The sequence below is a fragment of the Drosophila kikkawai genome, chromosome 3L (assembly GCF_030179895.1).
Source record: "Drosophila kikkawai strain 14028-0561.14 chromosome 3L, DkikHiC1v2, whole genome shotgun sequence".
Taxonomy (NCBI): domain Eukaryota; kingdom Metazoa; phylum Arthropoda; class Insecta; order Diptera; family Drosophilidae; genus Drosophila; species Drosophila kikkawai.
In genome coordinates, this window is record NC_091730.1 from 25,108,875 (window position 1) to 25,125,169 (window position 16,295).

A 16,295-nucleotide genomic window follows, 5' to 3' on the forward strand; every position below is an offset into this window, starting at 1 on the left:
GCTATCGATACTTATTAACAAGTATCTAACACTTTTTACTTCCTTTCCATTTTCCGTTCTCCTACCACCTGCCATGAGCGTTCCTTTGAGCCAACCCATTGCCTGGCCCAGCGGTTAATATATGAAGCAATAAATATTTTCCTACCACGCCTTGCTGGGTCCAGGTTCAATGCCAGGATCAAACCAACTTTAATTGCCACTTGCTAATTGCAAGCTCCCAACAGGACAGGGGTGGAACAAGCGCTATATACTGCTGCCATATTTCATGCATCACAGATACATAAAGAATATAGATATTTTCCATTGAACGTGGCCCGGCCAGACAGCATAAAAAGTGGAAGAAGCAGCCACTGATTAGTATCAAAGGGGACTGAGGCGGGGAGCTAAGAGCAAGGATCTCGGAGCCTAGAGCATGGAGCATGTATCACGGAGGAGATACAGTTGCGGTTGCTCGGATGCCTGGTTGCCCGCCAGCTGTAGCTGTAGCCGGAGCCGGAGCTGTGGCAGTGAAAAACTTTTGATTAAGCTGCAGTTATGGCAGGTTGTTAGAGCGGAGAGCTGCAGCATGCTTTTGTTTTGCTTGCTAGCTCGTTAGTTTGTTTTGATTTTACTTCCAGCGACCCTTACCCTTGCCAGCCCCACATGACAGATGCTTGAGGCAACATTGTCTACCATTAGGTGCTTGTCAGTGACAAATTTCTCCATCGAACTTCTTCCGCTGGCAGCAGCGGCAGCTCGAATAAACTTTTGCATACAACTTTAATGATTTTTGTTGAAAAAGAAGCGAACTAAGCGGCGGCGTTTTCAATAAGCAAACCCAAACCCCAGTACCGCAGATTGCCCTCCGGCTAACCCCATAAAATATTACTTTTCTATCAACAAAAGTTGCCGGGCCACTCAATTCGAAACCATTTTCCAAACTATCATCATCATCGAGTGGAGAAAGCATCATAAAAATCGCTCTTCATGTGCCCCGCAGAGGAAGGCCAGCAGGACGGGCTAGCAGCGAGGACGACTGCCATAACAAAGCCATAAAACGTAGTTTTAATTGCATTTTCGTTGTTCCGTTTTATGTAGTTCGACCGGCGAATGCATAAAAACAACAACTGACCAAAGCGGACCAGGACAGGGCTGAAAGCTCCGGCTCTGGCTTCGGCTTCAGCTCTGGCTCTGGCTCTAGCTCCGGCTGGTTCGATGCGCCGCATTCTAATTGCACGAGGATGGGTTGGAGAAGTGGTGGGGTGGGGATTTGGGGAAGGCACTTACGGCTTGACTGGATCTCTGGATCCCCTGTCCCTGTCCCTGTCGCTGGCTCTCTGCGAATTTCGCTTTGCTCACTTAGCGCTCGGGCATCATAAACTAACGCAGTTTATGGGTCCATGCACCCAGCCACACACCCACACCCACCCTCACATCCATTGACAAGGGGGAGGGTGTTAGGAGTGGTAGTGCTCAGAGAGCACTTGGCCAAGTTGGCACTTTCGGGCATTGCATATGCGTAGGCGACACTGCGGCTAGTCTCGACCCCGACTTGCCCCGCTCCTGGTCCGCCATGCACGACTTGCTGTGGCGCTAAAATTTGCGGTTTAACGTTGCCACTGGCGCCTGTCGACTCTCAACTGTCGCTGCAGTATCCTGCTGCTGCTGCCTCTCCCCCAACTCGGGCTCGTCCTCGGAGGACACTTTGTCATAAGCAATCGTGAAGGCTAATTGTGTCGAGGCAGGCATCTTTTGATTCCACACAGAGCCGAACGGGGCGGCCAAGGGAGAGAAAAAGAGAGCCAGATTTAATTAACATTTTGACTCTCAAAGGCTTCGGCTTTTGGCAACATTTAAATTTCAAATTATGTGCGCTAATTACGCGGCCAAAAGAGCCGTCTGGGCGGCGGGGAGGAGGCTGCGGGGAAACCTTTCTGGCGCTAATAATTAGCCAGACTTTTGTGCAGAGTCAGAGAGATGCCTTAGTTGGGATGCTGCGCAGGCAGCCATGTGGCTGCCGGAGAATGCTTTCGCGGAGCGAACGAAGTTAAATTTTCGTGAATTTCCCACATTTTTTCTACGCCCGGCGGTGCCTGCATGGCGCCTCATAAATGGCCAGAAGTTCATTAACCAACCGAAACCGGGCTTCATCACTGCATCGGATGCCTGATCAATATGTGTGCATGCAGCCTGCTGCACTGATTTCTGTTTGTTGTTTTTGCAGACAGAAGCCGCAGTCAAAGCCGCCCGATGGATGTGGCTGCCACATCTGCGGGCTTCCATTGATAAACCCTTCAGAAAAGAGAGGTCGAGAATGAACCGGGACGGAGTGCAGTGGAGTGGCGTGGCTTGGAGTGGAATGAAGTGGCCCAGGGAAAGGATAGCACAACCTGCATGATGCTTAGTCGGGCTCGGCTTTTGAGACGCTGCTCCGGAGCCCTGCTTGAGCTGAAAACATTTTCCAATTTATTAAGCCACGCCACATCAATCATTCATCAGGGGCGGAGGACGTGCGACTAAATGAACATTTTTCGGTTAAACATTGGTTTAAATTTTGCGGCGTCACAGCTCTGCCCCTCTCCCGGGCCCCGGCATCACTGTCAACAACATGGCGCTGACGTTGGCATCGCCTGTGTATAAAATCAACACGGCTTCAGTTCATCGACCACTTAATTTATCCAGCTGAGCTTTGAGCAAGGCAAAGCGCATTTGTGTGTTGTCTGGCCAAGAGCGATGAAGGGAGCGTAGCAGGGCGGGCGATTCAGCATGCCTTTGGTCAGACAGAGAAATGCACTTAATTGCCGCTGGTCCGCTGTGCGCCGACCTCCCTGCTTAGGGACCCAATTGCATTTAAAAAACCTGGCCAAAAGCGCGCTACGCCATTCGCCACTCGCCACTCGCCGGCATTTAGGGCTGACCCCTCCTCCAGCGGCAGCAGTCGTTCATTATGCATTAATGTAAATACGGTAAATGTTGTCCAATCATTAACATAATTGAATTACAAACAAGTCCAATCGCTGCCAGAGCCCCGAATTTCCAGCTCGGCTCTGCTCCATGCGCGTGCATAAATCGCAATTTTAATTACTCGCCCCTGACTAATGGATTGTTCCGAAAAAACACACGGAACGCGGCGGCGGGGAAGCCCGGTACTACGACATTAAATATTTCATATTGTGGGAGGGCCCGAAAGGCTCGGCTCGCCCAGTCACTCTCCCTCCTGGTTATATAAAGCAATTGAATTTTGCAGTTAAAAGCTTCAATCATTTTCAATTGCCGCAAACTAATGGCTGATTATAAAATATTCATGCGACAAGCGGCAGGCGATGAGACGACAGACTTCCGAGCGGCGCGGCGGCTAATGACAGGGCCAGGCCGGGCATTCAGGCCCGGCTGATGAGCCAATCTAAGGCCAGGAAGGCCAGTAGGGCCAGGAAGCCCAGGGGCGTGCTCGAAGCCGCCCCTTTCAAACTATGTCTGTGTGGTGCAAATAAATTACACCTGCGAGAGCGAGCGAAAGGGTCTCTCCTTCTGGCTGATTATTGATTTGCTCGGGTTTCTGCGGTCTTCGGGGGCCGGCCACTCGACTCGAGCATTCGGTATAAAGCCCTCAATTAAGTTTTATTTTAATGCATTTCATTTGAACGTCTTTTAATGGGATTTTTCGTGCCCTGGCACGGGCACAGGCATATTACTCATTTGCCATAAACCGAAAGGTGACCACAACACGTAGTCGTCCCAAACCCAGACCCCCAGCCACATTCACATCCACATTCACATCCATATCCACCTCGGCATCCCAACCCGCTCTCAATGCCGATACCACTGTGAGGAGTGGATGAACAGAGAGCGAGAGCGTGGCGAGAACGTTGGGTGAGGAGGGAGAACGTTAAGTGTTGGCTGGCCAGAATCGACATGGGTCGCTTGGGTGAGATTTAAGCTTTAATGATGCATGAAGCGGCACAGGATGTGGCTGCCCAGTCGTGGGTAAAAGGCAATGAGCCCAAATGGCCAGGGATGACGGAAGAGGAGGCCGAGAGGCAACCGGGAGGAGCGACAGGAGATGGGCTTGCATATTGAGTGGCATTTAAATGCTTGAAAATGCTACGCTGGCCAAATGTGTTTTGGGAGGTGTTTATGAAGAGGTCCTTGGCCACCAACGAAAGTTGATTGAATTTGAGGGGGGGTGGTGGCAGCAGCAACCACCGATTTAATGGACTTTCCTGCTAATACCATTAACGCAAAATCTGTTTCAGCCAAGCACTCGTCGTCTCAGCCAGATATTACTTTATTTAACACCCATCTTTCTCTCTTCTTCTCTCTTGCAGATGAACCGTGCTTTACAGCTGAAGCCAGCTGAAAATGAAAGTCGCAGCGGTAAGTAATCACCTGCCATATTCATTTATGACCCCAGATCCGTGGACTGCCTGCCATAAAATCAATTTGCGCACAACAAATCGGGAGGAGTCGCCATAGGTGACCCAAAACAAATAATTGCGAAAAACTTGACCCGTCTTCTGTGCAAAGTTTTTGTGCAAAAGCACTCAGCCGAAAAGTGCAGAGCCAGCTAAAGTTTTTCTCTATCCCCAGTCCCAGTCCCAGCCTAGCTATACCCAGTCATCCCCAAGCCCGCATCGCTATTTTCTCTGCTATTTTCAACACCTACAACACACGTCAGCAAAAATTACGGGCGCACTTCGATAAACTGTCAAAACTGTCTGCAAAAATTTGACATTTCAGAAAAAAAGCGTACCTCGAAAAAATACTTGGGCACACGGCAGAGAAATGGGGAAGCGTAGAGCAAAACAACGTTGAACTGTCAATGGCAGTCAGCCCTGGAAATGGGCCAGGAGAGCGGGCGACGCGACGGTCGGCGGACAGGCCTCGATGGCCAGGGCGCCATATTGTTTTTACTGGGCCCATCACACAGTTGTCGTGCTTCACGCTTGTTTGTGACAGCCCATCGACCCAAGACCCCCGCCCAACGGCCCCGCATGGCAGAAAAAGAATGATAAAGATTTGCATAATTTACACAGCACTTCAACTTTGTTTTTTGGGTCAGCGTGGCTCGGCTCGGCTGGGCTCGGGCTCGAGTAGTTGTTGCTTTGATAAACTTATTGACAGCCTCATTATGCAGCAGCTTCAAAGTAATTTCAATATTTCTCCCCTGCTGGCTGGGCTTATTCCCCACTCCTCGCGCAGGCGAGCTAGCAGCAGCTCCCCAGGACCCCTATTCCGACGCAGGGGTGCAGTGGCACAGAAGTATGCTACACATTTCGCAATCAACTCTGCACTGCCCCCGGGCCAGAGTCGGACTGGAAGTCAGTGCACTCCGCAATCTCCTAAGACATTTCGCAGCTGGCAGCGCTTATCACTGCGGAGCAGAGAATAGCAGAGCGCCCAAAACGTCCATTGCACAAATTGCTTGTGCACTCGCTTCCACCCTCGCCCAGGACTGGGAGGACGGACGACGGACACAGCCATTGCTCATAACAGTCGCTGTCGCTGGTGGCTGTGGCAAAAACCTTGACAAAGTTGATGTGTCAAATCAGCAGCCAGCCAGCCAGTCAGTCAGGACCCTCCTCCGGATGACCTTTAAACTTTGGCAAAGGACATGAAGGCACTAATCGTTACGTTGCTCCCTTCATTCATCCGTTCTCCGGCTCCGGCTCCGGCCCTGGCTCCGGCTTCGATTTCGCTTTGCTGCGCTCCTTTCAGCCCTCTTTCTGGTCTCTCGCAGTCACTCGCTGGCTCGGCGGCAACAATTTAAACTTTTCTAATCCGCTGGGGATTGAAAACTTGAAGCAACTCGACTTGACTCGACTCGACTCGACTCCACTCGACTCAACTCTGGCAGGGCAACTTGCCGGCAATCTGTCCGCACAATTGTGGACCTGGACCTAGTGCTAGCACTAGGGCTGGGATGGACCTAGAGCGGAGCAAAGGCCAAACCATCGGCGACGCAATCAAGTCGACATTTTTGTTAGTTGCTTTGTTTGCCCGGTCCTTGCCTCTCTCGAGTCGGAACAAATTTCTAAGAAATTAAAGCGCTAAACTTTTTCGGGCCGCTATCAGCACAGCACTTGGCAACTCAGCAGCGAGTCCTCGGCGCTTCGTCCTGCTGCGACTTTTGACTTGGACTGTTTGTGCCTTGTGTGTGTGTGTGTGGTGGAGGGGATCTTCGGCTTCGGCTTTGGCTTTGGCTTTGGCTTGGGCCAAAATGCAATTAGACAAGGACAAGTTTAATTGCCGGCCTCGGTCTCGGCCTCAACCAGAGCAGGGTCCTGCTCCTGCAGGCTGCTGCAAGTTCTTGCCCGCTGACATTTGCATTTTTCAGCCGCACAAAGAAATTTAATTTATTTAAACTCAAATCAAGCATGAAATTCGGGCGAAGTGCGAAGGTCGGGGGGTGATATGAATACATTTATTAGTGTTGACAAGTGCTGATTTGGAAGGGATTCAGGCCCGAGTCCTTCGCAGTAGAAGCCGTCCGCTCCTCAATCTCGGCCTGCTAACTTCATCAATTTTAACTTAGTAAGGGAAGAAGCATTGTTGACATGTCTACGCTTTGACCAGGCCCAGGACTGAAACCTACATGAACCCGAGTACGATTTGTTGCCTTTGTCTCTCGTCCTTTGTCCCCGGTCCCCCAGTCCTGGCTTGTGTATCCCTCCTCTGTCCCGACAATGTTCGTCGCATTTGCAATCTTCAGAGCCATATCTAAGTCTGATGACTTTCGTTTCATTGGCAGGACACACACACCCATACATACAGACAGACTGCCTTGCTTAGTTATTTATCTTGATATTCCACACACACACACACTGGCATACACCATGCTTCATCATTATCAAAACTCATATTGTCGTCTGCCTTTGCTCCGGCTTCTTCCCCCTCCCCGGCCCTCGCGTAATTTGTACTTGTCTAACACGTAATGATGTCACGTAAATTGCATACGTTCGCTTACGGTTACGTTGACGTGTTACGTTTGATATTCCAGTGCTGCAGGCGAGCAGCGACTTAAAGTCAAATTAATATCACTCATACCTGCCGGTGAGCGAAAAGAATCCGCCTCGGCCTGGCACACAAACATAAATTGCGAAATCCCGCCATTTCCGAGCACGCTGGCGAGCTGAGGGCAGAGCCACCCGGCACAGATTTATGCTCCTAACTACGCATTAATTTCCTTACCTTTATCCCGGCTCGTCTCCCCGCTTGACTCCTTGTCACACGTCAGTAAATCAGATGCCGCTCCGTAGCCACTTCCCGTCTCGCCTCATTCATCATACTTATAAATATTCATTTCCTCGGGCCCTCGGCCTGCGGAGGATGTGGGGGATGATTGCAAAAGATTAAAAATCAACTCCATAAAAATTTCCCTGCATCCTCCCCAATGATAAATGGCACACGAAAATTAACAAAACCCATACGCGCAGAAGGTACATTATCGGCAGCGAAAGGGAGAGCGTTCCCGAGGGAAAACTTTCGGGGACCTCATTATAGACAACGTCTCATCAAATTGAAAAGCAATGAGCTATGAAAGAGAACCCTCCTCATTCCCGGATAGTAGTGTGCGGCCCGAGGAAAGTTTCAGGCCAAAAACTAATAATAATAATACGCAGTGTTGGCCGCCCCGAAAAAACTTTTCGCATTTCGTTTGCTGCCACTCACTTCCCCCACTCACTCGCTGCCTTTTACGCCTGATTACGCATTTGAATTGTATTCGCCGCCAATTGGCGTTTCTCATTTCGGCTGCCGCAAAAGTTCTACCGCGTTTGACCATAAAAGACCTCAGTAGACGGAGGGCGGCACTTTCTCCACCTGCCACCACACCGGCGCCCTTATTAGTGTCAACATTTTTATGGCAGCCCTCGCAATTTGATTAGCGCGAATAAAGAGCGACAAATTCAATTGAATTTGTAATATAGATTGACTGCCGATGATGATTGGCTTCAGCTGCGGCTGCGACCGCGACTGCCCCGGATGCCACTTCCTTTATCAGTCCCACATGTGTTTTCTTCGGGGGTGCAAATTAAAAGGAATCGGGCGCGGGATGCGATTTCCGGGGCAGGGATATTCGCCACTAAGCCCCAAATAACAAAGCCTCCGAGCCCAGACAAAAGGCATAAATAAAGCCAGGCCAGCGAGGGCAGCATCTACGCCTAACAGCAGACATCAATTTCTGCCTCTCTGCGTTTTTCTTTTCCCGGCTCTTCGCTCTTCCTCCTCCATCTCCTCCAAACGGAGGAGCTCAATTCTTTAATCAGCTTAAATTCACACGTACCAAAAGCGACGCACAGCCATTGATTGGAGGCTTACCCCCGCCAGCCCCCAGTCCGTCCTTCCCTTCCCTGTCCCCACCCTCACCTTCCCGGCTTCTCTTTTCTCTTCTCGGAGACTTCGTTGCTTTTATCAAAGCCAGTTCAAAGGCTCGTATGTGTATTTAGGCTTTTATTGTTTTTGACCTTTTTTCTGCGAGACGAAATAAAAATCGATTTTTTTCGCACACACCCACAGCTGCACAGACAACTCACGCACAAAATTCAGACGGAAAAGCGAAAGGCGAGGACGAGGACGAGGGTGAAGGCGAAGGAAAAGCCAGCTCAAATAAAAGTAAATCACAAGCATCGCTGCTGGCAGCATTCACAAGTTCAAATAAGCGATAATAAGTATTTATGGGCGGGGCAGGCAGATTCCATTCCGTCCGTATGTAAGGCCCAAAACTGCCTGCTAAATGCGTTTTAATGTTTTTTAAACTTTTGCCCCTGTCCGCGCTGGCTCTTAAATATTTAAGTATACTCTTAGGCGATTCGGCGATTCCAGCGGCTGTATAGTTTCCTTTTCCGTTTTCCTTTCCTCCCCCTGCCTTGTCCTTGTCCCTGTCCCTGTCCCGTTCCCCTCCCCTATTGACAGTTCGTTTCGGCCTGCGCATCATTTTTCTTCGTTGCTTGATTTTGTTTTTACGAGCGACTGAAGCCTGTCAATTGGCTGAATGCCTCGTAAAAATGCCAGAGGCCTACAAGGAAACTTCGCTTCGAAAGGAAAACAAAACGGGGCCAGCAAGAAGAGAACGATTTGTTATGTTTTCTCAGCGCAGCGCCAACAGGAAACGGAAAGGCACACAAAGACTCCCCACCTATCTCGCTCTGCCAGTCTCTGTTTTGTTTTTAGTTTGTTATTCTGTTTTCCTTGTGCCGCTGCTTAGGCCTGCCAAATGTCATCATTAGCGTTTCAATTGCCATTTTAGTCCGTGACACTTGAAACATTTGCATAAAATACCAAAAGTCAAGTTTGTTGACGTAGATATTTTTGATGGGAAGAAGCCGGCTGGCTCCTGATGTTTGGCTTACCTGTGACGGGAGAGTGAGGGCCAGCCCCGAAGGAGTCGGTCTTACTCGATGCTGTCTTCATTGATTCTTTCCCTTTAAGCTTAGATCCTTCGGAAGAAACCATTAAAATACTCACTTCTGGCACACGATGTCCCTTCGTCCGATTTATGAGGCATTCAGCCCAGCCTTATTGAATAGCGTTGATGGGGCTTGGCCACGATTGGGCCCCATTCTCATTTCCGTCCCGTGCGCCCTTTCTTCCAGCCAGGTGCTTCCCGCTGGACATGGCACAAAAACATTTCTCTTTAGCCGATCTTATCGGGGCGGCAATTGTCTGACGCTTTTTGCCCTGGGTTCAGCTTTTCGGGTGTCTTCATTTTTGTTTTGGCCAAGGGCCAATGATAAGCGACACGCAAACGCGACACTTTCGTGTGATGAGGCCGGGAGCGGGGTCAGGAGGTGCCGTTGTGGCCGCAATCAATAGTCTTGGATGAGCGAAGGGCACAGGACACGGGGCACGGTGCACGGGGCGTATGTGTAATATAAAAAGTAATTATTTCTTATGCAATATGGGCGCCCGGTCTGGATAAGCATCTGTAACAGCATTTTATTGCCGCGGAGGGGAGCCGAGGGGGCAAGGGCGGATGGAGGCGCATTGTTTTTAATTGTTTGTCGTGGCAGAGTTGCCAGGCTTCTTTTTGCAACACAGCGAATGCAATATAGATCGTAATCTTAATTGCATTTAGAGTGCCCCGCATTGTAGGTTAATAATCATAAATGTTATGGTAATAGTTACGAGTGGTGGGTCAGCTGGGCGGCGTGACTGGGGCGTGGCAGGTGCAGGGCATTTCAGTTGTAGTCGAGCGTTTCAGTTACAGTTTGTTGTGGTCGCAACAAAGTCAGTGTGGGTAACTTATTAAAAGTCTGACGGGGAACGACAGGAGCGCCATATCAATTACATTAAAAAGAAATGGTCAAATAGGACTCTCACTGCCAAGCAATAAATATATCAAGAACGGAATGCCCTTACTTTGAGATATATATATTTTTGTTGTTGATAGATAAATTATGACGAATCAAATCTATACGCGTTACGCATCTTATTACTGTTTTCAGTTTGACTAGGCTTTAGTTTATAATTCTTATTCAAAATCTCTCGTCGATGGCAGATATATAAAAGTAAATCTTTAGGGCAGGAACTGATTTCCAAAAGATATAAAATATTCAACCAAGTTAAGGAGGGCAGGATCCTTCGGTTCGCTCCGACCAACCTAATTTTTCATGTCCTGCTTTATATCCTGCATCAGCTTCCCTTTGAGTGTTGCCAACCACATTGTCCCTCCTTGCTTTGGCGTGTTGTGGAGTGATTGACCTCGCTCTGGGCTATTTCTGCTTACGGACGAGGGAGGAAAAGCGAGCAAGCCAGGCAGCCAGCTAGCAAAACAAAGCAGGACATTGCAGTGGAAGGAATATAAGCTGCACATATTTTAAATGTAGTTAGCGGGAGGAGCGGATGGATCCCAAAATCCTTCGGAATCATGCACATGACTTTGAAGCGACTTTGAGCGCGCTGTGAACGCTGTGCGGAGCAAGGACAGGCGCAGAACAACACGTGAGGAACATTAATCTTGTCTGCACCACTGCCGCCGAGTCGGAGTCAGGACTGTCTCCGCGGCAGGACGAGAGTTCCTGCTTAATGAGCTGTGGGTCCGGCTGGGCATTAAAAATTATGAAAGGACTGGCAAAAAACTGCTTGGCAGAAAATGCATTTAAAATGCAATAATAAAAATGATAATGGCATTATAATACTAAACACAGACCAGCGTTCGTTGTTAGAAACAATGCCCCGAGGAGGCAGCAGAGCGCATTTGATGGCAGAAAGTATGCTACATTACTTGCAGCTCGTTAATTTTTATAGATTTTCCCGCTGCTACGATGCCGTGCTGCTGTAGTCGTCCCAATATGATGTGTCGCTGTTCCCACCTACACCGCCCCTCCCATCCCCATCATAATATTGATTTCCCCTAAATTAACACACGCAGAGAAAACTTGTCGCGGGAATAAAAACAAAAATGCGACCGAAAACTTGTTTCTCCTTCCCTGTAGCTGCTGCCGCCGCTGTTGTTTTCGCCCCCCGTTGTTATTTTTATGAGACCTCTCATATTATTTTACTTTTTGGCTCCGACTCTTGGCTTTAATGTGCCGAATTTCCACGCAAACACCCCAGCGCCAAACTGGCCAAAACATGTCTTTGCTTTCTGCCAGCCCCGCACTCCGCCCCTGCTCCTTTGCTGCTTCTATTAACTTATCAAGATTTGTAAAGTATATGAGCCGAGCAAGCGCCTCCTTTGTGCAGCTCTGCTCAAGTGAGTGGAGCAAGGAACGCATAAAACTGCTATCTGTCTCCTTTACACGTCCCCGTCCGGGAATGGGCCAGAGATATGGCCAAATGGCGTGTTGGCAGGCCACAAGGAGCTGTGGTCGATAGGAGCCATGCGGTCGCTTAATACATTAGAGGAGTCGCCCAGGATATGGAAATTATCGAGGGGCTGCCGGTCCGCTGCTGTGAGGCAGCTTGCAGTGAGGCAGTGAGGCAGTTACTCTTCACACCCTGGCGTCACGAACGTGTCACAAAAGCTGTGCATCGACTGTTTTAAGCCACGTCTCTGGGAACTGAAACTGCAGAAGCGCCTGGTCGATATATAGTAGGTTGAGACTTCTATAGTTAGACAATATTTCGTTCGGCTAGCATTCATTGGGTACACTCAGGGACAATGATATGTTACCAGTTTAATTTGTCTTTAATTTAGTCCAAGAGCAACTGGAAACTTAACTCGACATTGGAAAGCCCGACTTAATTAAAGGAAAATTTCTTCGAGTTTAACTCCTGATTTTCGAGACCATTTTCCCTTGATGCACCGTACCATATTCACTTTTGGCGACCCACTGCAAGGCTATTGTTTTCGTCTAACCCGGATTTTACTTTGGATGTGTGTGTGTGTGTGTGGGTGTGTTTGTTTTGTTTATATGTACGCGATGGAGGACTAGGGGTAGTGCTTAGTGGGCTGTGGGCAGGGAGCCCAGCAGGCGGTGCTCTCTGCTAACTGACTCGACAGCTGCCCGGGCGCCTAAGCCTTCAATAACAGGAGCCAGCAGCAGCAGCAACTAAACTTTTTAGCCTTTTTCTTATGACCAGGATCAGGGGAGCGTAGCCGAACCAGTAACAACAAAGCCAGAACAACAAGCAGCCAGAAGAATTTATATGATAAGCGTAGGACAGGCAAGCGTTTCGGGGTCCGTCAACGTGAACTCCAGGGCCACAGCTCAACGGGTCCGGGTCCGAGTATGGCCCGGCTCCGGTCATGTCCATTGAGTCTCAGTGGGAAACTCTTTTCGCTCCCTGCGAGAAGGAGCGAGAGGGTGAGGGGGAAACGAAATATGACAGCAGCAGGAGGCCTTTTGTTCTCCTCCTCAGTAGACAAACAACATCAAAAATAACAACAGGCAACAACAACTGTAAGTCCAATATGTACGCTTTAAGCATAGCATATTAGTTTGTTCAGGACGGGGATGGATCGGGCCCTGCTCGGCTCTGAAAAGTGAAAAGAGGATTCCCAAACAGCCAGCAGACAGAGATGGAGAGCGGCTCGGCCTGAGCCTGATGTAGTTTGTTGTGTGAATACAACAACAGCAACAACAAATATTGTTTGTAAAGCCAAATGCATGCAAGAGCTCGATGCTCGATGGGGGAGGAGGAGCAGGAGCAGGACCAGATGCGGAATGTGGGGACGAAGGAGGGCAGACAAAGGCTCCATCGTGCGGGTCAGCGAGCTCCGCTGCATGACTTGCTGCATTGCATAGATAGATGGATGGATGGATAGATGGATGACCGTCTGAATGGATGACTCGCCCGCGCCCACGCCCACTCTCCAAATATGTATATATAGATATAGATGGACGCTTGACTACGGCTGTGTTTTGTTGCAGGCCACATTTGCTCCAGGCAAATATCGCTGCACACAGACAAACATGGTCCCAAAACAACAAGCGATGTGCAGGAGCCGCCAGTGCATCGGAGTGGATTGCCGAGCTTTAAGTTAACTCCTGCACGGCGGCAGACTAAGCTGCCAGGCAGCCAGATGCCATGGGCTTCGATTAGCCACCTTATCAGCTCGTTTCGCCCGCAAATTGCAGCACAGTGGGAACAGGGCCACCTGGCCGGGCAAAAAGTTATTTGATGAATGCCCGTAGTTGGTCCTTGGACTGCAACTTCGGCTATAACTTGCAATTTGTGCCATGCAATTATGAGTTTTCTTCAAAACAGTTTTCATCTTCTCCGGGATATAATGTTGCCTGAACGAGTCTGCCTCCGTCCTCCATCCCTGTCTCTGTGACGGGCTCTCGGTCTGTGTGCATTGTTTTTAATGTTCTCTGGCAGAGCAAATGTAATGCAATATAAGACAAAAAAAAAAAAAAAAGACGAGGACTAAGAGGAAGAGGAAAAAATGAGCAAACGGCATTAAAAGGAAATGCTCACTTTCAAGTTGTTTGTCTCTCGGTCCCCCCTCAGCCTCCCTCTGGGCGCACAATTGTCGAGAAGGGTCCTGCTGCGCCCCTGCCCGTTCCCCTTCAGCTCTATCTTGTTTGCCTCAAGTTGCACATTTTCTTGTTGCACTGTTTGACGTAATTATAATTGAAGTGAAGTCATGAACGAGTTTCAGTTTCCTATCCTGTCTGGGTCTGCCGCTTGCTCTCTTTCTGCCTTCCGCCATAATGAGCATGTTAACAGGCAGACAATGGCACTCAAATGCGAGTGTGGTCTGAGCCATAAGCTCCATCATAATTTTATTACCCTTCTGTGCAGCGCGGACCGCCTGAATGTCGTTTCAAAGTCAAACGCGTCGCAGTCCTTAGCCAACTTTCAATTAAACTAGCTCACATATATTGTCAGCTGAGGACCCCATAAAATCTGATTTTTATATCGCGTTCTCAGCCCTCGCTAGCTTAATCATTTATTTATTAATTGCCAAAAGCATCTTCACTTTTATCGATTTCATTGTTCGGCAGCACACACTTTTCATTATCCAAGTACATTTTCAACAATCAAACAACATGATGTCTCCCTTGTCCGTGGGCATTATCCCGTTTTGTAATTAAACCAAGCGCGTTTCGCCTTCTTATTTGATGGACTCTCTATCCCTCCCTACACCTCTGTATCTATCTCTATCTCTACCTCACTACAAGGCTCCCCCTCTGAGTCACTCTGCGACTGACTAAATGGCGAATTTCATTACGCTGATGAGTTTATAGTGCCGGCTTGGCTCTGTCAGGGATGGCGGGACGAAGAGTATTGGTTGGAAACAGTTGTGTTTTATAACCACGAAGCTCTTGGCTAATTATTATTTGGTATTTAGTTTGTGCCGCCAGATTGGACACACGTTCTTATTTGATTGGCGTGGCAGCTGTTGCTGCTCCAAGATTGTCTCCATTATACGGCGAAACTGGCGCTGGCCCTGGGGCCCGAATCCGTTTTACCATCTCATCCCGCTCACGTTGCGCCGCCACACGAGGACGCATGTGGGTGGATGGCAAAGTGACATAAATATGCAAGTAAGCTCCTTAAAGCTCCCCTGCTCCTCCTCGGCCAGCCAGAAACGAACTGTGAAAACTTATTAAAATTACACAGGAAGAGGAAGACGACACGGATGGCCGGCAGGAGAACTCCTCCCTTAAGCCCTGCCTGCATAAGCAATGAGCCCCACTGGAACGGACGATAAATTTCTGGCCAAGAGTTACGTCTGCCGGCAATAATTGCAACTGAATTTTAAAAGAATTATGCACGTGCAATTAAATAAGGCAACAGCGCTTGAAAGTATGCAGCGGATAATGCAATAATAACAACAATAAATGCTGCTCTTAGGGAGCCCAACCGACCGGCCAGAGCGCCCTGACAGTTATTGTTGTGTATTTAACTGTGGCCGCCTTCCACCAAGCAGCATGCAAATTAACTTTCAATTTCCTAGCTCCTACATAGCTCTCAGACGGAGATGGAGGAGACAATCAAAACGAATTTGCATAAATGTTGCCAAGGCAAAAAACCCAAAAATAGCTGACTACTCCGCTCCAGTTGTTGTTGCCGCTAGTTTGGCCAACGACCCAGAGCGAACAGGGCCCAGGGGGAGCGGGATCGAGTGGAGACAGACGTGAATTTGCGAAACAAAAAGTCTAAATTAATAAGTTTCTGGCCAGGAGAGGGAACAATAAAGAACAGGGCGTCGGGCCAAGGAGTTGGCAGTTGGCCGGACTCCCTCTGAAATAAATTACTGCTAGAGATCCTGCCCCGTCATCTCTCACACTGACAGCAGACGCAGCAGGCAGGCGGGCAGGCAGTACGAACAGGACAGCCGTAGGGAAGTGAAGGAAATGCAGGCTGTGGACAGCTCCTCATCCCTAGACTACTCTCCATTTCTGGCCATTGTCCGAGACCACTTTGTCCTGTCCTGGCCTGGCCTGCGCTGCTGTCCTTGGCTGGGAGTGGTGCGGCGTCAGAAGACATCAATAAAATGGCGACCACTAGCAGCATTCGCAAAATGCAAAAATGCTTTAAGCACCACAGGATGCTCGGGAAATTTAAGAACGCTTGTTTTATTTTCGCATCCCCATGCCCATTCCCATTTCCAGGGGTCACAAATGTCCTTGGCAAAGGGCGAGTATCGACAGCTATCATCATAAATCCGCTCGCTCTTCCCCTACTCCCTGCTCTTCATTCATTTTCAATTTTTGCCGCCGTTGCCGGCTGGCCGTGGCGCAAAAATTTCACAACTAATTGAATATTTAAAACTGCCAAACCGCAATTTCAAATTTATTACCCAGTGCAGTGCGGCCAACGAGGGGCGAGCGGGTTGTGGAGGCTGCGGAGGCTGGGCTGGGCTGGCCACTGGGCCATTACCTCGCCTTCGGCTGGCCCTGAGCTCTGGTATAAAATGTCAC

At 49.2% G+C, this 16,295-nt stretch overlaps 1 protein-coding gene across 17 annotated transcripts in view; it reads left to right on the forward strand.

Annotated features, from left to right (window-relative positions):
* bru3 (bruno 3) overlaps nucleotides 1–16,295 on the forward strand; it is a 265,769-nt gene that overhangs the window by 166,971 nt on the left and 82,503 nt on the right. For 15 of the 17 annotated variants that reach the window (XM_070284880.1, XM_070284881.1, XM_070284882.1 and 12 more), the window contains one exon: nucleotides 4,305–4,353. The exons of 1 other annotated variant lie outside the window; for it this stretch is intronic. In XM_070284880.1, coding sequence (XP_070140981.1) covers nucleotides 4,305–4,353 — 49 coding nt within the window. The remainder of the gene's footprint in view (nucleotides 1–4,304; nucleotides 4,354–16,295) is intronic. One more of the 17 variants, XM_070284888.1, reaches the window with a different exon arrangement.